General features: G+C 39.8%; 1 protein-coding gene across 1 annotated transcript in view; it reads right to left on the bottom strand.

The window, feature by feature from the left end:
• The window catches only part of large1 (LARGE xylosyl- and glucuronyltransferase 1), an 84,442-nt gene that overhangs the window by 8,932 nt on the left and 52,085 nt on the right, over positions 1–23,425 (bottom strand). The window contains exons 7-11 of the mRNA XM_084573578.1: positions 13,809–13,913; positions 11,284–11,396; positions 8,137–8,262; positions 6,417–6,572; positions 3,124–3,287 (exon numbers count right to left, since the gene is read on the bottom strand). Coding sequence (XP_084429704.1) covers positions 3,124–3,287; positions 6,417–6,572; positions 8,137–8,262; positions 11,284–11,396; positions 13,809–13,913 — 664 coding nt within the window. The remainder of the gene's footprint in view (positions 1–3,123; positions 3,288–6,416; positions 6,573–8,136; positions 8,263–11,283; positions 11,397–13,808; positions 13,914–23,425) is intronic.

The raw sequence follows: 23,425 nt of genomic DNA, 5'->3' as shown, positions 1-23,425 counted from the left end.
GACAATAGTTGTTACAATATTCTACAGCGCTGCAGATAATGTTGGGATCTATTTGCGTTCAGAAACTGAGATCAGATCTTTAAATGCATTTGGAGACACATGTTAATGCCAGGTCCAAACACACGTACCTAAAGCTGGTCACTTGAGATCGCGTAGCCGGAATCGGATCTTAATGCAAGGTCTGAACAGGCCCTGTGTCCCACTATGAGGAGGTCTTAAGTCTCAGTGACATCAGCAACAATCTACCACCTTTTTTTGTACAGCTTACAAATAAAGAGCTTGGGAAGGGGAAATTGGATTGTGGCCCAGAATAAACAGAATAAAATACCTGGCGACATAATAGAAAAAAGGTCAGTGAAGACAAGATTTACAGAATTACATCTAAATGACCATAATAAGAAAACTTATTTGAAGGAACAAGCAGCCTGCATTACTGTGATGGTATTAGTGGTACTTTTCAGTGTGTTTGCAGTTATTCATCACTCTACTCTCAAATCCCAAGCTTACTAAATACGATGTCTGCCACACAGCCTTGTTTGTGGAAATCCTCCACAAATCCAGGCTTCATTATGCCTGTTTTACTGTACTTGAAACCAGCAAGAACTCAAGACAAAATAGACACAAACCAAGGTGGAAACAAAAACATTGATGGTGTACTTCCTAAAATACAACCATATGGAGGAAGCCATCAGCGGTAATATTCAAGTCTAGGTATGACTGAGAAAAAAAAGCGGCAGATCGTGGGAAGCACTACTGGTCAACAAGAATCACAGTGTCTGTCTGAAGCCACTTCAAATGAAGTGGCTCCATTTATTGTGATCCATTTGTATGCACATAGTGAGACTTGAAGAAGGGGTAGACAATGTTTTTTCAGCTACTCAAGATAACTGAACCTGGATAGTTGATGGAAAATAGTACAGTGTACGGATTTGTAACACATGAAAGCAGTCCTGTTGTCCTATGGAATAAAATAACATACACCGATCAAGCATAGCATTATGACCACCGTCCTAATGTTGTGTAGGTCTCCCTTGTGCCTCCAACACAGTTGTGACTCATCAGAGAATGGACATGGGGCTTCAGAGGGTGTCCTGTGGTGTCTGGTAACAGAATGTTGTTAGTGGGGGCCTTTGGGTCCTATGGGTTGAGGGAAGGGGCCTCTGTGGATCATCCCACAGATACTTGATCAGTTAGGGATCTGGTGAATTTGGAGGCCAGGTCAACACCTTGTGCTGTTCTTCATGTTTTTTGAGTTGTTCCTAAACCGTTTCTGTGTGTGTTCCTGTGTCAAGCTGCATCCTGCTGGGGATGGCTGCTGCCATCAAGGAGTGTCATTAATATAGGGTGGGGGTGCCTGGTCTGGTCTAGGTGGGTGCTACATGTCTAAGTAGCATCCACATGAATGTCAGTTCCAAAAGAAGGTCAATGTCATTTACTTCTCCTGTCAGTGGTTTTAATGTTATGACTGGTCGGTGTATTTATGAATTAAAAATAGAAGTAAAATGTGTACGGAACAATGACCAAATCAGCAAACTATAGGAGGAATATCAACTGCAAATGATCAATGGTCAATAGATCAGAGCACCCTTACAATATAGGCCAATATGCTTGTGAGCTGAAAAGCTCTGCAGTGCCTTAGGCAAAAATAAATACCTCCAAGCTATTCCCATCCAGCTGTGTATCCTCTTGATTTGAGTGGTCTACAAGAGCACCTGGTAAAAGTTGCATGCCACGACTGAAATGTGCTTTTCATATACAGGACAAACTGAATGTTAGCATAAACATGCTGCTCATTACTATTTTTTTTCCCCCTAATACAATTATCCCCACACTAACTGTTAACAATGAAACAAACAGCATAATTAGCATATAAGTGGCAGACTGACAATGTTTGATAGCATGCTCTTTGTGTTTTTGGTGTGTCTCGAGAGCTAACATAACAATCTGTATTAAATCTGACAGTAGGGTGTTTCAAATCCACTAAAAGCTGAGCACTGTCTGGTTCATCCGATACTATATCAATATGCTCCATTGTATCTCAGCATGGTGTTAGCGGAACAGTGACAATCATTCTGCTCCACTGCGTGTAATGACTCACATAAAATGTCAACCTGATTAGTTGGCCATGTATGCTCGAAGACAGGCTACTTCCATGCATACGGAAAAGACCCTGAATAGGGAATGTATACGCGGATGCAAAGAAAACATTCAATATAGCCCAATGAAAAGCAAACCGGTTCCAATTTAACTGCATCTCTTCCTCCTCAGCCCCTAACAATAGCAAAGTGATGAGTAATGGATTCGTTGATAAAAGAGTGCACTTTCACACTTTTCCCTCCTACTACTACTTACGGTAATTGGTTGAGCAGTCACCTTCAAAGGTGCTGGAAGTATCTGTGACAGAACAGAATTGAAAACTCCAAGAAACCACGGGCATAGGGAGCACTTTTCTCCACTTTAAGTTTGCTCCTGTTTCAAAGTTTTTCCTCTAATGACTTTCATTAGTGTTTTTTTTTTACAGTGACGTGTCCTGGATAAGTTTGTGGTTCAGCATGATTATAAATACAACCCATGAGCCTACCATGAGCAAATTCATAAATGATTGTGGACAAATCCCACACCTCAGTTTCTGAAAGTGACATAGTTTCCACCAAGCATTATCTTTGACTTCATTGTTCTGGTAGCAGGAGAGACACATTTCTGTGATGTTGAAGCAAAGGTTGCAATGGCTGCATAAAAGTTGTAGATGAAAAGCCCTCTTCAGTTTTATCTGCTTGTACCTTTGATGTTCTATCAGGAATCAGACCCAACACACACAGTTGTTTCTGTTTTGTCCTAAAATATTAACTGGAAGGGTTTGATGTTGATCTAAGCCTTTGAGGTCCTCTAATTTATACTGAAAATATGTATAGCACATGGAAGCATGGACCGCATTAGTCCTAAACACAAACTGCAGAGCTGGCTATAAACACCAGTGTAATAGCAGCACAACAAGGTTTTTTTTAAAAAAAAAGCTTATGATGAGCTTCCCATTTACATTCTTAATTCAAGGATGGGTTGATTGATTTAAAAACAGACCAATTGAGCAGATGGAGCTCTATGAGAGTTGATGTAGAACAGTACCTGTCCATAGAAAGCTGGGCGACTAGAGTGACATCAGTGTTGTCAGAGCTGGGTTCAAACTCATAGTGGAGGAAATAGAGGTGTGTTCGATGCACGGTGAATCGCTCTCGACGAAACTCGTAGCACGGATCATCTTCATCCAGCTCTGACAGAGTCTTCTGGAGCTGCAGGCCAAGAGAAAGAACAACATTAGTACGATGGTTTATGGACCAGTAACCATTGAGAGTGCTAAGCTTAAGCTGCTGCATCAGCACTTGGAAAGTGCGCTTTTAAAGAGTTTTCGGACTAAAGTAATTACCCATTAAGTGAGTAATGTGTAACAAGTAACCGTTTAACATTTTCAAGTAACTTGCACAGCAACATTCATATATCACAGATTCCTGACCTGTGGATAAGGTTTAAAAAAATGAATGTAAAGTGCTGCAGGTGCACACCTTAAACTTAGCAAGAGAAACTTTAGCAGATAAATGTGAGAACAGTGTCACTCACTGAATTCTTTATAGCAAAGGTAAAAAAGCCAGTAGGTGTTTTGAGTGGACAGAGACTTTGAAGCTGGGAAACCTTGTGTGTGGTTGTGGTAAAAATAAAGCAGTTTTTAGAATTGGATGATTCTTCCTATGACGTTTACAGAGTTAAACTAAAATCCAATACGTTAACCCTCCTCAGAGATTCCAAATCCTTGTGTTGGCCAGTTAAATTTTAACACCATCACATTTAGGCATTTAAATGAATTGATACGGTCTCGAAGCCAGCATTTTACAGACAGTATTACCTATCACTGCTATTGTCTTTCTTCATGACATTGGATCGTTTTTCCTCTCTGCCATGATTCCTTCTTGTTTTCAGCAGCATAGCTGCATCAGTTTGATGTCAATGTTTTTGCAAAAGAAGCAGATGAACGGCTGTCAGCGTGCTCTGCTTTGAACAGTGTGATTGGCGGAGCTGCGGTGAGTGACTGGCGTGCAGTGGTACTGTGGCCCTGAAGGAGCTGCTGCTGGAGCCAATCCCCCAGTGACTTCATTAGGCTAATCATCACTTTAATGGGATTTAAATCACTACTCAAACTGAAAAATTGAGTGAGCAAACTATTTCCTGAGTTAAGGACTCTTCAAAATTGACTGTAGGCAAAAAAAAAGGTCTTTGGCACACCGTAACAGAAAATTATAATGTGATTAAGTGACCACGGAGCTGACACTTAAAATAAAACAATTCTACCGGCTATAGTGGCTGGTCCTGTGAAAATCAATGGTTAGGTTAGAAGCTGTGGCAGTGTGACTGCCTGAATGACAACCCACCAACAGAGAGTCTATATAGTAAGCTGGACACTTATAGGAGTATGTCAAGAAGTGCGCCCAATTTATTAGAATTCATAATTATATAAATAATTATAATTTGTGATTAAATCACATTTAAAGTTTGTTTTAGGCTGCTATAGACTCCCACTGGCTGCTTCCCACAGACTCACTGATCTTTTCTCTTTTGTTTCTCTGTACTATTGACATGATGAATTGTAAATACACTGCATGCTTTCAGACATGACATTCATAGAATTTCACTCAATCCAAATTTATACCAACAGATGTCAGTAATATATATGAGCAACTGTTGTACCCATCTGTTCAGCCCACAGTGACAGTGTGGGGTCAAAAACCAGCTGTTTTTTCAGCTGCATGGAAAGAACAAAGGCCAGCTAAACTGTCCTCACTATCACCAAGTACTGCTGTGACTCTCGGGATGGAAATGCAGGTCCGTTATTCAGCTGACCACTCTTGTCGCAACTGAGATGTTTTGACCATGGCAAGGGCTGTCACAAGAAGTTTACACTAAAATTCTAAAATGTCACAGAACTTGGTATCTTTGTGTACTAAAAGTACCATAGCTGTCATAGGTACTGCATCTTGTAACCAACAAGGTACCAGTAATAATTCAAGTCTAGTCTCATGTAATACACATAGAAAAGGAAGAAGGAAAAGGCAGCAATAAAACACGTGGAAGGTGAAGGAGCAGGAATGGAATTCAAACCATTTTTTATACACAGCCCTATTTTCAGGGCCTCATATGTAATCTGAGAAATTCACATAATCATAAATACCTACAACTAGCAAACTCAAACTGGCCATGCATGATTCAAGGTCCTACTACAGATCCTGGGGGGCACGTACAAGAACGATTGCAAATTCTCATATAGTCAACAATCAGTAAAGTTAAGAGCTGTATAAATAACCCGTGCGGCTGTGAAATAAAAGAAGCCAGTGGCAGCAACAGTATTGTGAAGATGTAGTGGAACCCAAAATAGACATTCGCAGGCAGAGTTGAAGGTGAAACAACAAAGCTGTGTACCTGCTGAGACCAAGCATAATAATAGGCTGTGACTGTGATCCACAACCAATCCCACTTCTCACCTTATAATAGCTTTAAAGCACAATTTTGTTGTTTGATAGCATCTATTTAAAGGAAACACATGGACACGGTGAATTGGTCAATCTTCAGTTGTTTGGAAATTTCAGTGTGGAAAGAAAACTGGCTTGTTAGTTTGCCATGTATGTAACAGCAGTTGGCCCCTTACTCTAGCAGCAATACCTGTAGGCAGCAATGGCCTGCAACAGCAGAAGGAAGACCAATGGAGGACAAGATCACTGATCCTGAGAAAACTTCAATTCAAAGGAATATAGGAATATATTTGTTTCCAGGGTGCATTCATCCACGCTTCACATTTAAAAATGTAGTCTATCAGACGGAGCCCTGGATACATGGGCAAAGTCTTTTTACCATTTGGCCAGTCAGATGAAGCTCCAGTTAGCGAGCACACTTCAGTGTTTGTTCATGTGCACTAAGTCAAGTCACATTTTCATAGCAATATTGAACACAGTTATTGCACATCATGAATTTTCTTCATATCATGCCAGATTAGCCATAACACAACCCCAAATTAAAAGTGAGTGTTTCTACAACAGAATGATGTGAAAGTTCAATAACCGAATTAATATAATAAATACATCCATTAAACAGCTGAATGGTCATGATTGCTGTTCAGGGTATAAATCATGTTCCCGGATACATGCAGTTGGGCTGGAATCGTGATTGTGCAGTCTAACGAATCAACAAAAAGACACAATCTCAAACCAACTTGCATTTATCCTCATTGTACTGGTAACATTTGAAATTAAAAGAGGGAGGCAGCCAGGAGCTTATAAGTGAATGCCACAGGCTTTTAAACAATTGCTTAGCAACACACTAATTATGTTTATCACTAACATGAGGGCAGACACATACACAGAAGCAGTTCCACCTACGTTCTCACTGTTGTGGTCGGCTTCACTGGGACAGCCGAACAGCTCTCGTCGTAGCAGGTTGCCATCATACTCCAGAAAGGTAAGATACAGATTCCGGAAAAACTCCACATGCTTGTTCTTAACTCGCAGCTTCTTGGGAGAGTTCCAATGGATGACCTATTCAGAACCAGAAAGGAACAAGTGATCATTGATGTATTATACCATGTTCAGATTTATCAGTTATTTGATTGTCATTCCAACTGAAGTTATTGCCCCTTTTTCTTCTATTTTGCTGTGTTTCTGGGCTACAACTTTTAGGAATTGGGTATCTAGCCCCCAGCCAATCTCCAGCTATCATGAATGAAATAAGAGGTGTAGGGTTGAGGGGTGAGACACTCGCTCCACCACCACTACTCTCTATTTCAGTTAAGCTGATGAGGAGGGGCCAAGTTTGAATTCAGACTTTTTGATTATGTCCATTATTTCCCACAGTGAACACACCCTGACATCAAGTCTTATAGTATGGTGCAGTTATTTTATTGCAGGACAAAAAGAAACAGATGGACATTAAATGGGATCCACGCCCATATCTGCCTCTCTAATCAGTTTCCACCGAAGGTAATCAGCTGTGTGATGAAAGTGTTAAGTGCCGCCTCATGACTTCACCTCCCGTGCTATTAATTTCTTGTTATAAGATATTCTTCTGCATTACATGTGAAACTGTATGTCTTTTTGAAATTGTCTGTGCCTGTGCATCGGGTCAGTAGTTAAACATCATCCATCCATAACGGTTATGGATGGATGATAGATTGATACATACACCGATCAGGCATAACATTACGGCCACTGATGGATGAAGTGAATAACACTGATTATCTCTTGTTAGTGGGTGGATATAATAGGCAGTACGTGAACATTTTGTCCTTTAAAGTTGATGTGTTAGAAGCAGGAAAAATGGGCCAGAGCATCTTCAAAACTGCAGCTCTTGTGGAGCGTTCGGGCTGCAGTGGTCAGTATCCATCAAAACTGGTCCAAGGAAGGAACAGTGGTGAACCGGTGACATGGTCATGGGTGGCCAAGGCTCACTGATGCACGTGGGGAGGTAAGGCTGGCCCGTGCGGGCCGGTTCAACGGACGAGCTAGGGTGCCCATGCTGACCCTGGTCCACCACAGAACGCGGCAACAATTGTCATGTGAGCATCAGAACTGGACCATGGAGTAATGGAAGAAGGTAGCCCAGTGTGATGAATCACGTTTTCTTTTACATCACCTAGATGACCGGGTGCTCTTTCAGCAGGATAATGCTCCATGCCACAAAGCAAAAATGGTTCAGGAATGGTTTGAGAAGCACAAGGATGAGTTTGAATAATTGACTTGGCCTCCAAATTTCCCAGATCTCAATTTAACTGAGCATCTGTGGGATGTTCTGGACAAACAAGTTCGATCTATGGATGTCCCCACCTGGCAACTTACAGGATTTAAAGGATCTGATGCTAACATCTTTAGGGGTCTAGTAGAGTTCATGTCTCGATGGGGCAGGGCTGTTTTGGCAGCAAAAGGGGGACCAACACAGTAATAGGAAAATGTCTTGAAAATTAACAAAATCCATATGATTTTACACGACCTCAAAGTAGAGCACGTGTCACTGAGTGTTAGTCTCGCTTCAGATTAATATTAATGCAGGTCAGGTCTTGTATGTCTGAAACTGACTGTGTGTACAGTAGGGACAGCAGGGCCTCACCTTGAGATCTGACACATCTTTGTAGCACTTCTCGGAGCGGGTGTGGTCGGATAGCTGGACATTCCAGAAGCAAGGCAGCTGGTGAACCAGGAACGGGTTCTGTTTGATCACGGCGTTGAAGATGTCCTGCAGACACAACACATCTTATGATTTGCTTTATGTTTTATCAGCTCCAGAGGGATAGCTGACATTTTACTTCAGTTTGCAGGCCATTCCATTTTTGATCATTTGAAATCATAGAAAAAGTGCCACAGGAGTGAGAATTTGAAGGATGTGATAACTTCCTAAGTTATGGGTTGATGCTTTTTTTATGACTTGTAAAGTTTTGTCTTTACATGCATGTTAGTTACCATTGCTATTTTTGTAGTAGTGGTCCTTGTTTGCTTATGTTATTTATATTTTGCATATTTTAGCACCCTTAAATGACATGACAAACATGTCTACTTCATTATTTATTAACATTGATGCTAAATATAATTTATTTTAATGCACTATTTTCGATTAAGTCAGAAAATGGAGTGCCACATTTGTGGATGACAGTGCATAATTACATAACGGTCTTAGTTTGATAGATGATGGTATTCACAGACGGAGACGGGAGGGTCAAAAGTGACACGTTCTTCTGCCTGCTAATTGCACCTTGCAGACACCAGGCGAGCAGCAGCAAGGCCTGGCTTGGCTAAGACAATCCCGTGCAGAGTAAGTTTGAGTTGTATGAAATTTGACATTAATGTCAACCTTTGAACTCATAAAATAAAACATAAATTGCCTGCATAAAGAGGAAAATGGGCTGGATAAAGTCAGATGAGGCCAAACTGCTGGAATACCTATCAGCACCGGGCAACACTAGACTCTGCATTACATTTGTATGCCAGATACAATCATTACGCATTATTTAAAAAATATTTTTAAGTTTGAGGGCATTCTGATTGTTAAAATAAGTGTACTCCTTGAAAGTATCATCTACACCCACTCAGTACTTTACTAGGAACACCGTACTAATGCTGCTGGACTGACAGATTGGATAATACAGTATATAAATAAGCACATATCCTTAATAAAGTCCTCACATTGATTACATTGTGATGTTCAGGACTCCATGGAAGCTACAGCATAGAACGGTTAATAGGCCTAGGAATAATGTAGATCCAAACACATGTGTTTCAAGGCATATTTCCAACTATTAGCCATACAGAGTAAGGTAAGAAAGTAACTTTGCAAACTGAGATCTTCACACGATCTGAAAACACATGGGTTTGAATAGTGTTCTCTCACAGTAAAAGTTCTGTCTTTACGATGTGAGATTATCATCACCCGACTGATTTCAATTTAAATAAAGTACTACTGCAAAATATTTTCTCCAATTGTTACTGCTTTGGGGCCACTTTAACAGCCTTGACACTTCCCTCATCTTCTTAGTGTTTTGTGCATCCCCAACATGTTCAGGCTTTTATGTGATACCACACTCGTAAAGGTGCATACTACTTCAAATTGCTGTGAGGAAGTGCATTCTGGTTACATCTGAGAGACTGACTGAGAGGTACTTGCAAGTTCACAAGACATAACCCTTAGTTACAAAGTCGAGCTTTCTAATGGGAGGCATAAAAACTCTATAGGCACGTAATAAATGCTGTGATAAAGACGTCTGACAGTTCATTGGAGGAGCCTGTACAGTAGAAGGCGGATGGAATGCTGAAACAATTTCCAAAGCTTGTTAATTTTCCAAAATGCATACCTTGCGGGACTTTGTTTAATGGAGGTTTAATTAAAATCTCATAAACGTACTTCTTATCTAGATGAGCTCTGAATAGCTCTGAGGTGAAGGAGAGACCACTCACCAAGGTCCCACCGTTTGCTCATACAGTGTGCGATACAGAGCACCACACAGGGTAAGATTACACTTATTTATGACCTTAAGCACACATGTACAAGCAAATGAGCTGCAAAAGATGTTGGACCCGGGACCAAACCAGTGCACAACTTAGAAAATGGGATGAATGGTTCCAGTGCACTCTGAGATTCTAAAGATAAAATTACAACCATTACACAGCCTGCAGCAAACATACTTTGCAGTTTCACTGTAAGTGCATTATTTCTTTTGTCTTTTGTCGCTGCTCTGTGGTGCAGTTACCACTACCACTTCTTGTACTTGCACAAGTTCATTCAGAAGTACATTGGTATAGTGCAAAATGAGAAAATGCCAAAATCAAATGAATAATTTCTGTGATTATCATTTGATAACATATTTTCAAAACAACAGTTTGCACAGAGATTTCTTTTTAGGTATTTATTGAGCAGATTATTCAGCATCTTGGAGAACTTGTGACAGCTCTTCTCTGTCTTATGTAAAGCTCATAGCTAGGGCTGGCTCTAAACCATCCCTTCGGTATTGAATTGAATTGAATTGAATTGAATTGACTACAATTCCAGGCCGACTCCATGATATCGAGATCAGGTCATCTATTGCTTGTGTTTCTTGTGGCTGAATGGTTCCTTTTGATTCTGTTGACTCTGTTTGGGCTTGTTGTCTTGCTACTGAATGTATTTAGAACTGGCCAGATGCCACTTTGACTACACTTACATATCTCAAATGCCTACAATTTACGTAGATGTAAGTGCAGTAGATGTCAATGCGGGATGTACTCAGCCCCTAATGTAACTAAGAATTAAAATCAAGCTTGGTAGGCATTACAAATGTGTGATGACGTTGACATTTTTATTAAATTAAATTATTATGATTATTTACCTTAACAGGGAACAAATTTTCAAGTAAAGTAAAGTAAAGTAAAGTGCTGTATTTGTCATTATACAACGAATCATACCACGAAATTTCATGGTCGGATGGAGGGTTAGAATTTTACATATAATGTAATGTGTGTTTCAAGGTGTTGGGAGTATTACAGCATATGTGGAAAAAATATATATTAATGGACAGCACATAGTAAGAAATAGTGCTTTTAAAGTCTTTAATCTTATGTTAACTGAAAGTTTAGTTGTGGCAGGGAGTGAAAACCACGAGTCCAAGATTTATGGTCATGTAGGCTGTTTCAAGAACATATGTTTTGTGATTTGCTGATGTAGAATTACAAATGTTGCCAAGAGGTAACACATTTTAGGAGCTGAAGCACAAAGATGTGTGCGTGTTACCTGGTCTGCAAGGGAGGTGGACAGCATGCTCATTAGTTCTCTTTCTGCAGTCAACCTCCACATCTGCTCCCATCTGAGCTTCCGCAGCCGATCCAGGAGCAGCAAAATCACTCCTGGAAAGTAAACACGCACACACACAACACAGACACACAGGTACAGACAGAGATATTGTAGCTTAAGAGAGATTCGTATCTAGCTACCTGGTAAAAGGTGATAAATTCCCATCATGAGGTTCTGAACCAGGCCTTGTGTTTTCTGCGATAAAGCCTGGGACTTTAAGCTTAAAGACGAACTGAAACTGGATGAAGAAAACGTGTAAAAAAAAATCCCTCTGGAAACACAAATCACACACAAGCTGTTTTTCTCTTCCCTTAACTTTCTCTCCCAACAAATAGGAAACACAAAACCTTCACTTTGATTCCCTGGCTAGTAAAAGAAAGCTTCCTGACTGCCACAAACAAAACGAAGCAGACAATTTTTAGAAGGAGAGACATGGTGAATAATTTTTTTAGTTCATGGCAAGCAGACCATCTCTCACACCCGCTGTGCTCCATCTGTTGCCACAGCCATCTCCACAAAGCCGACCAACTGCAGCTGAACTGGAGGCTTTCTGTCAATTGCTGTTCTGTGTAAATGCAACACATGCATTTCTATTTCTGAGATCTGCCATTTAGTCACACTGACAGAGTGTTAAAGAGCAGCACACTGAGGTGCTACACGCAGATGTGTTCCGATTTTTTCACTGCTCCCATTGAAATGCATTGTTAGATTTTCACAGAGCCGCTGCAGTGGGCCATGATGTTTGTTTTCCTATGCAGTCAATAGAAGATTATCCTCCTGCTCCAAACATCACACAGAAAGCTATATGCCTCCTGGAGGAAAATGGTGGGGCATATACAGTATATATGCAGGCTTGGGAAAAATAATAACACTGTGTAATGGAATCCAATCAATTTCCCTATCAGCTGTACTGAAGCCTTGTGAAATTATACTCCACACCTTTCTGAAAATGTTCTTGAGTACAACTTAAACAGGCCTTGGATGCCTGCATATTTCATGAATGCCTGTGCAAATGCACCTTATCCTGAAAGGATGGAAACTGCGTCACTGCTGGACACACACACACACACTAAAGAATAACGGAAAAATCTCTGAAAAAGGTTTTCCTATTATAGACCAACATTAAATGAAAATGGAATGGAGCATCAAATATGATCATATTGAGAATATTGTTAAATTTTATATTACACAGCAACAGCATCTGCTATATACTGATCAGGCATAACATTATGGCCACCTTCCTAATATTGTGTAGGTCTCCCTGCTTCCAAAACAGTTGGGACTCATCAGAGAATGGATATGGTCCTTCTGAGGGCGTCCTGTGTTGTCTGGCAACAGAATATTGTTAGTGGGGGCCTTTGGGTCCTATGAATTGATCGGAGGGGCCTCTGGGGATCATCCCACAGATACCTGATCAGTTTGGGATCTTGCAAATTTGGAGACCAGGTCAACACCTTGTGCTGTTCTTCATGTTTTTTTAGTTGTTCCTAAAGTGTTTTTGTGTGTGTTCCTGTGTCAGGCTGCATCCTGCTGGGGATGGCTGCTGCCATCAAGGAGTGTCATTGCTATGGGGTGAGGGTGCCTGGTCTGGTCTAGGTGGGTGCTACATGTCTAAGTAACATCCACATGAATGCCAGGTCCAAAAGTTTCCCAGCAGGAAACTGAATTGTCACAAGATGGTCAGTGTTATTTACTCCTCTTGTCAGTGGTCATAATGTTATGCTTGATCGGTGTATGTCATTTGTGGAAAATCATTTGAGAAAGCTATAATTTCTCAGGAATGTCTGAATTTCTATTATTGCAATCTGCTATACTGCCCACACGGTCACGATGCAGTGATGAATGTACACAAGAGAACTGGTGTTTTTCATGTTAACTGTCAAAAGGCTGCATATTTCTAAAAGACTTAAAGTAATATCAGACTCTTGGTTAGATAGAGCAAGGAACACATATGCTTGTGTTATGATGGACAAAAAAAACTTGGGAATTAGTCTCAGACCAAAGACCGCTGCTCAGACTGACATCTTATCCTATATAGGGTAGTTTGAAGAAACAGACTTAGTCATTTAGGAAAATGAATGTCTATTCTATGTCTATCTACACTTCTGTTTTTCTTCTGGGACCACTTGCTGCAACTGAAAGTGTGAGTTTCGTTATAAAGATGCTGTATGTGGTTATGTGATTAACTATTCATGACAGTCCCCAAAAAACAAAATTCAGCAGAGCAACTGCAGTAAGTATATGTCACCATTTCAAGTCTTTTCAGCATTTTGTCTTCAAATCTCAAGTGTAGTGAAAGCACGTAAGCTACAAATAAGTTAGCTCACATAGGTCCGAAAGAGTAGGTTTATTTGTCCCAATCTGTTTCAGACAATCAATTCAGCGGAGTGTTTGGTGATCCAAGCAAGGATTTGGTTTGATATAATTATATTGCATTTCCTAACAGCATTTTATAAACAACTCACCAGTGTTGAAGCCTCTGCCCAGAGCCGGCCAAGGTCGATGGTTCTTCCACAGGTTTCCCAGGTACCAGTCACTCTGGTTCTCCACGAGACCCAGAACCTGCTGACCTGAACACAACAAAGCCAGTTTAATTATTCTGTTATTTATCTGTCACTGATATACAGTTTGTCATCATTACTTCCCTGTATTTATTATGGTGCACTGATGCACTGTGTCCAGATTCTGGTTGATGTAGTGCAAAACCATTACTGAATTTGTAATACATGTTTTTCATTTCCTGAGAGGTACTTTATTTCATAAAACAATCTTTTATTTCAGTCATTTTTTTTTAAACAAGTTCAGAATCATTTAAAATCTGTAAAAAATGGTGAAAATTAAACGTTATTTAAAAATTAAGTATATTAAAGTTGGTCAATGATCATTCCTGTCAGGTTTGGGAAAAGGTAAATAAGCAAATAAAGTAGAAATAAAGTAAGCAAACTCACACATCAAACGTGTATTCAACTACTCATTCATATATAATAGTCACTGGGTCGCCAGCAAAAACGGGGAAGGCTTAGATTAACTTGTATCGCACTGGATAGTATGGATGGCCGTGTTGTCCACGGTTTGTCCCCAGAACATGCCACATGCTAAAGTGTACTTTAGCAAGAACACCGGAGCCAAGTTGCTGCCAGTGCTTGGCACTGGTGTGTGAATGTGAGAATGAAAAATGTGTGAATGGGTAGATGTGTCTGTGACTGTGAAAGTGCTTTGAGAACCAGTAGGTAGAAAAGCACTATATAAAAATAAGACCACTGACACTGGGCTCATTTATTGTAAAACAGCACCAACAATATATAGTCAACTATATAATATTAAACTACTACAACTATGCCGACTGAATATGAAAAATGATTTGATGAAAGGCTGAACTAAATGTGTATAAATGGTCCGTTAAGCTTTATGCTTATTTGGAATCAAATAATATGCCACTGTTTGGTCTGGTGTCAGGAGATGAAAAATGGTTATGAGGTTAGAACTGAGGTCTTCTACTGATATGATTGCACATTTAACAGTTAAAATGTTGAGAGCTTGTAAAACCTGATTTTCAGCGAAAGGACATTCACTCCGATGTTCGATTTTAGTCGACGTTAGTCTTTTGACAGTCTGATAATGATTGTTAGTGCTGTTGAAAAGGCCATAAATATGTTATATATTGATTTTTCTATAATTGCGTAGGTATAAACTGTCCTCACTGAAAGAGAATGATATTTTGTATTTACCTGTATGAATAAAATGTCTTCCCTTGAGTTTCCACTGCGAAATTTCCTTAAATGTTTCTTAAATACTTGGATATTCAGGAGAAGTCAACTGCTCTCTTAAAGTGTTACATTTATATTGTCATGTGGATTAAAAAATGTACTAAAATTGAAACTTGTCAGTATTGAATATCTGTATTGAGACATGGGAAGATACAGATCACATTTTAATACCAGGTATATATGGGCTATGCTAAATTCCAGTCTACATTTGCAGTGAACAACATTAGTACAACAGCAGAGCAATTTCACACTCCACAACCCATATATCAGTTGATAATAAGCTTATCACACTTATTGACATATATTTTTCCACATAATTAACTGAAGAACCGCAATCCCAAAGCTATTCTGGGTTGGAAAAGGTGTCTCCATCTCATTGATTTTCCAATAGACTCACATATTATGAGTAAGAAAGAAGACACATTACGTTTTTTAAATCCGTGTTGAGTTTTGACCGCTAAAACTAACAGCAGTAGCCACCACTACTAAAAGAAAATAGAAATAGTCAGAAAGAAGGAAAAACACATTCTCAGAGCGTGAACATGTCATGTCTCTTCCTACTGTACTGATGGAATTAGTGCTGTAGAACTGTACAAAATACACTGTTTATCAAGATATCAGATGGACATTGGTATGAAATATTGCAACAGTGAAATAAAACTGAGGGAAGAAATGGACAGAAATATCAACTGAAACCTTTTAGCAGCTCTCTCCGCAGCTGATCTTGATTCAGGTTACACAAACATTTGGAAAATCACAGTAATTACCTCTAAAAACTAGATCAGTAAACATATGAGCTGCATCATTTGTTGTATTTGGTTAAGGAACAGGAGATAACCAAGTTATAATCTCTGGCTGTTCTAGGCTTTCCTACATTTTGGACAGAAATAGAGGTTGGACTGGGTCAGTGGCAAATACTTCAGGGTCAACTAGTTCAACACGGAGCTAGCAGAAATATAATCCCTTCATAAAGTCTGCCAGTGACAAACAGCCAGAGAACTTTACCAGCCACCTTGTAAATGGCACACCACTGCTATATGAGGTAGTGAAAACTGAATTCAGTAATAACCTCATAGGAATTTAAAGTTTTTGAGCCATTAGATAGAAGGTGTGAAGAGGACAAGAAAAGAGAGGGAAGGAAATAAAGAGGAGAGGCCGAGAAGATGAAGAGAAAAGGAGGTACTTGGGCTTTTGGGCGAGAGATTATGGAAGGCAAGCTGGGCAGAGATAAAGGTCGAGGAGATAGGCATTATGGAGGAGATAGGAGCCTGGAGAGAAGGGCATGGGTGTAGCGGTGGCAGCTTTAATGAAGGCTGTAAGGAAGATTAATGAGAGCTTATTGGAGCAAGCAGCAGAGAGCGGGCAGCGCCTTTGGAAAGGCTGCAAAACAAAGAACACAAATCTGCCATCAAGGTGACGACTGGGCAGTATAGTTGGAGCTCAAAGGCAAAATGATGCTCCTTTTACTTAGATCATATTTTACAAAGGTAAATGATAGAACATGTAAAAGCACACCTACAATATCAATTGTTGACTGTTAATTAACTGTTATTGGTTAGAAAGGGAAGAGACATATTCCTTTGTGGTTGTACTGAACTGAATAAAATAGAGTACAATTACTATACAATTCCTATAATGTTCTGCAGACAAATCCCGTTTTTTTTGCAGGAGAACTTGTGAGTAAGTAGGAACAGGTTCTCTTGCAGACACAGAGGGAACGTAGGGACAGAGGTGCACGCAGAGGAGAGGAGACAGGAAAACACTGGCAGAGCATTATGGAAGCAAGGGTTATGTAACAAACTGTCAAACTGTATTGATATAAATGGGATTGTGTCATTCAGTATCTCGTCCGAGTACCTTTAAAAAGTGGATATACCACCAACCCCTGCTATTACACGATGTTCCAAACGTTCATAGTGCCCAGGCATACTTGCCAATTCCATGCATGAAAATCAGGGCTGTCAACAGAATCTAATATCTAACTGGGATTAATCGCATGGTTTCCATAGTTAATATGTGATTAATGCAAATCACACAATCACACATTTATTTGATCTGTTTTAAGTGTGCCTTGAAGGGATGTCAGGTTTTTATTGATGGTATCAACATAGAAGAGGACAAGTATGCCAGCTTTATGCAAATGTATGTTATTAATATTACAGTAAGTCAAAACAAGCATTAAGCTTTGGTACCAAAGACGGATGATGGAACAGCTCCTCAAAAGTGAAGCCAACGCAAATAGGGCTGCCCCTGGTGGCTGGTTGCAGTACAGGTGATAAGCTCCACCCCCTCCATGTTAGTGGATGGAACTTGGGCCACTACTGGGTGGGTTGATGGGTCAAATTATGTTTTTTTTTCCCTCTTTCTGTCATTTTAGGTGGTTAATATAATACAGAGGTGTCACATTTTCTGATAAGTTTAGTTTTAGTTAGTTTTAGCAGTATTAATTAAACAAAACGCAGGTGAGTCTGGCAGAAGTGTGGGCAGGTCATCGATAACGTTGGATCATACTGCGCAGACTCTGGCTCCAGACTCGCATGATGCCACCGCCCGTGTCCTCGGGAAACTAGCGTCAGTTTGGCCAATGCAAGGAAGTGGAAATGCTTCTGCCATATTTATATACAGTCTATGATTGGTACAGTTATGATAATACAGTATTAATGCTGGGATGCGGAAACAATGACTTCACCACAACAAAGTCAAATAGGACAAGAAACATGAGAAAAACAAACAAGCTGTAAACCAACAGCTTTTCTAGATTATACAACCGATTAAATGAAAATGAGCACACCTGTAACACCCCCTGTGAACTCAAGTATACAACAGTAACACTACTAAGTAGAGCAGGTCAATGGAGACCCTATGTGTATAAGACTCAACAATTTGCAACTTTGGGAGTTAATTAAAACCTTTTCGTTTTCATTCATTGGAGGGGATATATATTCCAGATGGAAATAATAATGTTTAATTTTTAAAATACTGTTAGTTAATTTTCTTTTACCAGGAATTTGACATTTTATGCGTTTAAAAAACAAGAGTTTTCTTCTGTTTACTTTTGTCTGTCACCAAAAATGAAAAAAAAAAAAAAAAGAAAGCAGGAGGCACAGAACAGAGTTTTAACTAGCTGATGCTCATTAGAGCACAGCAGCATTTTGCAAACTTTTTTGGGAGTACTGAGTTGTGAGTGTTTTACTTTTCCCTTGTTTTGTTATATTTCATTTCAAGCTTTATTGATTAGTGCAGCTTTAAACTCTCTTTGAACCACCATTCTCCATAGCATAGTTTATGTTCCAGACCGGCAAAATGAGACCGACTTCGACAAGTCTGCCCTTCTTACAAAAATCTTTTGTCTAAATCCAAGCATTCAAAATGAGAAAAAGCGATGTGCAGCCGACCATGAAGTCTTTACCACCCGCTTTCGCGAAAACAGTCAGATATTGGGTTTCCAAGTCAGAGAGCCATGACAGGCAAGAAAAACAGAAACCAAATCAATACAGCACCAGTTTGTTTTATCAGAAAGAAAAGCCCCTGCTTTAGAGCAACATCTTAAAGAAAATGCAACATCACTACAATCCTTCACTCCTGTTCTCCAAATTTCGACAAAGTTGTTAGCCGTAGCATCAAATTTTTAAATCTTCACAGAAAATGAATGCACAACTTAATCGCTGTTTACTTGCTGTTGATCTTATCATTTTATAACTGGCTTTCTGGTTTGTGTGCTACAGTGCCGCACAAAGCAAAGTTTTAATGCACCAAACCTGAGGCCATCCACAATCTATTTCTCAGCATGGAGGCAGCTGACGGAGGAGGGAGCAGTTCTTAAATTAGCTGTGAAGCGGTACCAGGAGATCAGTGGGAGTTCTCACTGCTGAGTCAGTAGTGCTGATACAAGTAAAGATGAATGCCAAGGTCAGCATGGCCAACATCCACGCTTCACTCGACCCTCTCGTCCTCCTACTGCACCTCACGCAGGAGAACTGATTAACAACATCATCAGGAGACGCAGTGAACAAAGTACAGCAGCTGAGCAACCACTTAAAGTAATCATGTAAGAACTGTTCTTCACCTCATCAAGTGGTTGGCATGGCCTGTAGTAGGACTGAGAATTTGTATGTATTTGTGATGATATGATAGGACTTGTTACTACTGTATACGTTTAGTTTGTTTTACTCCTCCTCCTATATACTACATTGCAGTTACTATTTATCTGATCATTTTATGGATTGGTTTGCATAGTGCAAAACACTACATGTACAATACAGGCCCAAATAAGAACACTGTATTTTTCTAAAACTGTCTTTGGAAATGTGTTTGTAATACTATATTGTTCATGGTTTTCAGCAGAAACACTCTTGGTTTTGTAAAAAGATTGAAATTAAGTTTAATACATTGGGAATGGAAGTGTTTTCATGAGACAAATAGCTTCATGGGATGGGGATACTGAACTCCCCCATATGACATACTGTGGCACTGATCTGCAGAGCTTCATGTTTTTACCTGTGGTCCTGGCCCCATCAACCCACCCAGTAGTAATTATTTACAGTTATTTATTAATATCTAAATATCGTAATTCTCCAACCTGATAATGATAAGTTATATTCCAACATTATACCAGCTAACTCATCTGTATTAAAACTAATATTGTCACTGACAGTTAGATGCCCCCTCTGCTCCTGTTTATTCTTACAACAGTGAATTTATGAGCACTCTGTATTCCCACTAAGTGTTTCTACAATGAATATTTTAAATACAAGCTTAATCCATTCTTTTTATTCATTATTAATCCCTCATGTAACATGCAAGACATATCTTGTACCCTTCTTCGTATCATGTTTATATGCCACATGCACGCTTTATCCAGATGTACTGTATGAATTCATCTCACTCTTTCTGTTACCCTCTTCTCCTTTCATCAACAATCCTCTCTCTCTCACTCTCTCCCTCCGTCCCTCCCTGTCCGGCCTCGAGCAGATAACTCTCCTCATATGAGCTGGGTTCTGCTCATGGTTTATTCCTGTGGAATGAGGGATTTTTCCTTCCCACCATTGCTGTGGTGCTTGCTCTGGGGGTTTCAGACCCTGAGTCTTGTAAAGCATCTTGAGACAGCTTGGATTGTTTTTAATTCTATGTAAATAATCTAAACTGAACTGATTTAATGGACAATTTCAAGATGATGATCTCAGAGTACTTCACCTCAGTGTATGATTATTTTCACTGAAAACTAAATTATTTTCTATTTCTAAGGATTTTCAAGTCCAAACTAAATTAAGGGTTTTGAAATAGTTTTAAATCAACTGAGTACTATTTAATGTCCACAATAGAATGCGGATTGTAATTCCTATAATACTGCAGCTGGGTAAATATAAGAGTTCATAGAACCCAACTAACCAAAATCATGCATGGAACTAACTGAGCAGGTGAAAGTGGAGAAAAGGATGAAAATAAAAAAAAAAGGCACACACTGAACTGAATCAAACACCCTTGATCGAAACAACACATGGAGACATGAACAATTAACAGAATCAAACAAATTCTGACTTGTTAAGGCATAAACAGGGTGCAGCTGTTGTTGTCTTGTTTCTTAACTTAATTTCACAAAACTGTGTGAATGATATGTACTCACAAGAAGCAATTTCTTTTATTTGTTCTGTATGGCATCCACACAAAAGGTAGGGCGACAAAAAACAGTAAAAAAAAAAAAGAAACCCACTTAATAAAATCAACAGGTTAAACAAGACAGGACAAGTCACCGTCTCTTTCACAGTGTCCTTGAACGCCAAGTGATCAGCTAAAAAGCATTTCTGTCACATAAGGTTTGAACCACTGAATAACAGAGCAATGGTGCCCCATGCACTTAGAAAACTGCAATATACTTAAGTGTTCCTAATTCAAGGACAGGTGGGTTACACTGTCATAGCTCATCTGCAATTAGTTCTGCTGGTCACATATGGCAGGGAATTGAAGGGTGGCATGATGTCATAATGTAGTGCAGACCGCGGTCATGGTGCCCCACTGGTATCATTAGAGCCCATACTATTTTGCATATTAACTGCACGAGCAGGACAGGTTTGATTTAGTCGTATTCCTAATCATTTTTTCAAATGATGACAGCACTCTGCAAAGACCTTCATGTATAGGTCTCCATCCAGATTAGGACAACTAAATGCTTACACTTGGATTAGACTTGATCAGTTTGGGATCTAGTGAATTTGGAGGCCAGGTCAGCACCTTGTGCTGTTTTTCATGTTGTTCCTAAAGAGTTTTTGTGTGTGTGTCTGTGTCAGGCTGCATAATGCTGGGGATGGCTGCCATCAAGGAGTGTCAATACTATGGGCTGGTGGTACCTGAGTGGGTGCTACATGTCTAAATAACATCCACATGAATGCCAGGTCTAAAGGTTTCCCAGCAGAACATTGAATTGTCAACGGTCAATATTATTTACTTCTCCTGTCAGTGGTTTTAATGTTGTGGCTGATTAGTGTATGTGTAAAGAATGTATATAGAAAGTTAGTTTTGGAAAAGCCAAAAATGCTACAGTTTGAAACAGCAGTTGCTTAATGGTGCCTCAGTCTTTCTAGTGTCAAAGGTCTAGAGGGGTTTTGATCTCCATCTTCTTGAATGGCCCAGTGGTTGGTTCATGATCTATCCTACCCTGCCTGATCAGAGTAAAGAAAAGGGAGTGACTCTGGGCGCCTACATATTTGATGTGGGTGCTTACAATTCTGTATTTCAATGAACCCCCCAAAAGACTTGTAAGCAATTAATAGGACTATAACGACGTAAGATGATAGTAGTTTAAAGCTGACCTCTCAGGTACTCAACACAGTCATCTAAAAACACTTAATCAGTGTCCAATGGCATCCAAGGATGCAAGGTTTTTGAGGAGCTAGGCACATCAGCAAATCCATCTTTAAGAGTTAGACGATGTCTGCAGCAGATGGGTACTAAGAGAGTACGTAGTTAAAGAATACACTGAAGTTATTGGAATGTTTTCTTTATGAACAAAACCATGAATCATTTGGTAGATTGCATGGTACCGAACTATCTAACTGACCACTCTCAAATGAGTTCTGCCACCAGGGGAAGAAAAAGATCCTGTTTGCAGGGGTACTTAAGATGAGCCAGCAAATGGGTTACAATTCCAGTGTCAGTGTACTGTGCTCGTTCCACCTCACCAGCTTTGTGGAAAGACTTCATTGCACCGGTGATGGGCAATTATTGCTAATGTCAATCAAAATGATAGCCCGGTCCCTGTCCACTGATAAGGTTCTCTTTCCCTTTGCCTGTCTGTAATTCCTCTATTGCTGCCTCCATTTATGTTGTTTCTCATATCAGCACACAAAATTAGCGGTAAATGGTAGATAACAAAAAACATAAAACAATGAAAATAAATCTGTACGAATCCTGGGAAATTAGTTTCTTTGACAGGACTGACAAAGTGTAATCAGCTCTAAAAGGCAGATATTTAACTGTGATACCACAAAAAAATTTTATCAAGAGAAGTGCCTAGCATTCTTTCTCTTCAGGAGGCTTGGTGATGAAAAACAGCAGAAGCCTCTGTGGCAGCAGAAAGGACGGACTGAACTGCCAGTGCCGCAACTTGCTAAGTAATATCGAATTATTCGCAACATGCTGATGTGGTTGCCAATTTGACATAAGGACCTAATTTTCTTCCCACTGTAAAACTGTACATGACTAGAGACAGAGCTGTCTTGCAACAGTTTGATAGATTGGTTTCCTATACAGACAACTAAGATATCTTGAGTGTAGGTGCAGATTTTATACCTCATCGATCTGTGACTGTAAACTAACATATCCCTGACATTTGCAACAGTTACAATATATTCAGTGTTACTTGCTTCACCTGTGAATGGTACCATATGTTGGCATGTGTGGAGTGTGTGCAGCTTTTAACTAATACCTGTGTCTAACATAGACTGTATATAAATATGGACAACACACCCCCACTTTGGCATTGGCCAAACTGACACTACTTTTCCGGGGGATACAGGCAGCGGCATCTTGCGAGTTTGGAGCCAGAGTCTGCACAGTACGGTCCCAGAGTGGAGCTACGTGGAGCTGCGTTGTCGATGATCAACCCACACTTCCTAGACACTTGAGTATGTATCAGCATTATATTAACTACCTCTGCATGGCATAACAGAGGAAATGGAGCTTATGACCTATACTGCAGCCAGTCACCAGGGGGAGCTCTACCTGCTTTGGCTTCACATTTGAGGAGCTGTTCGCCATCCATCTTTATACAGTCTATGGTGTCATAGGACGAGACTATTTTTAACTTTTTCAAAGTACTG

Source organism: Chelon labrosus (genome assembly GCF_963514085.1).
Source record: "Chelon labrosus genome assembly, chromosome: 23".
Taxonomy (NCBI): Eukaryota; Metazoa; Chordata; class Actinopteri; order Mugiliformes; family Mugilidae; genus Chelon; species Chelon labrosus.
The sequence above is the reverse complement of the archived record's forward strand: the minus strand, read 5'-3'. Positions and strand labels throughout refer to the sequence as shown.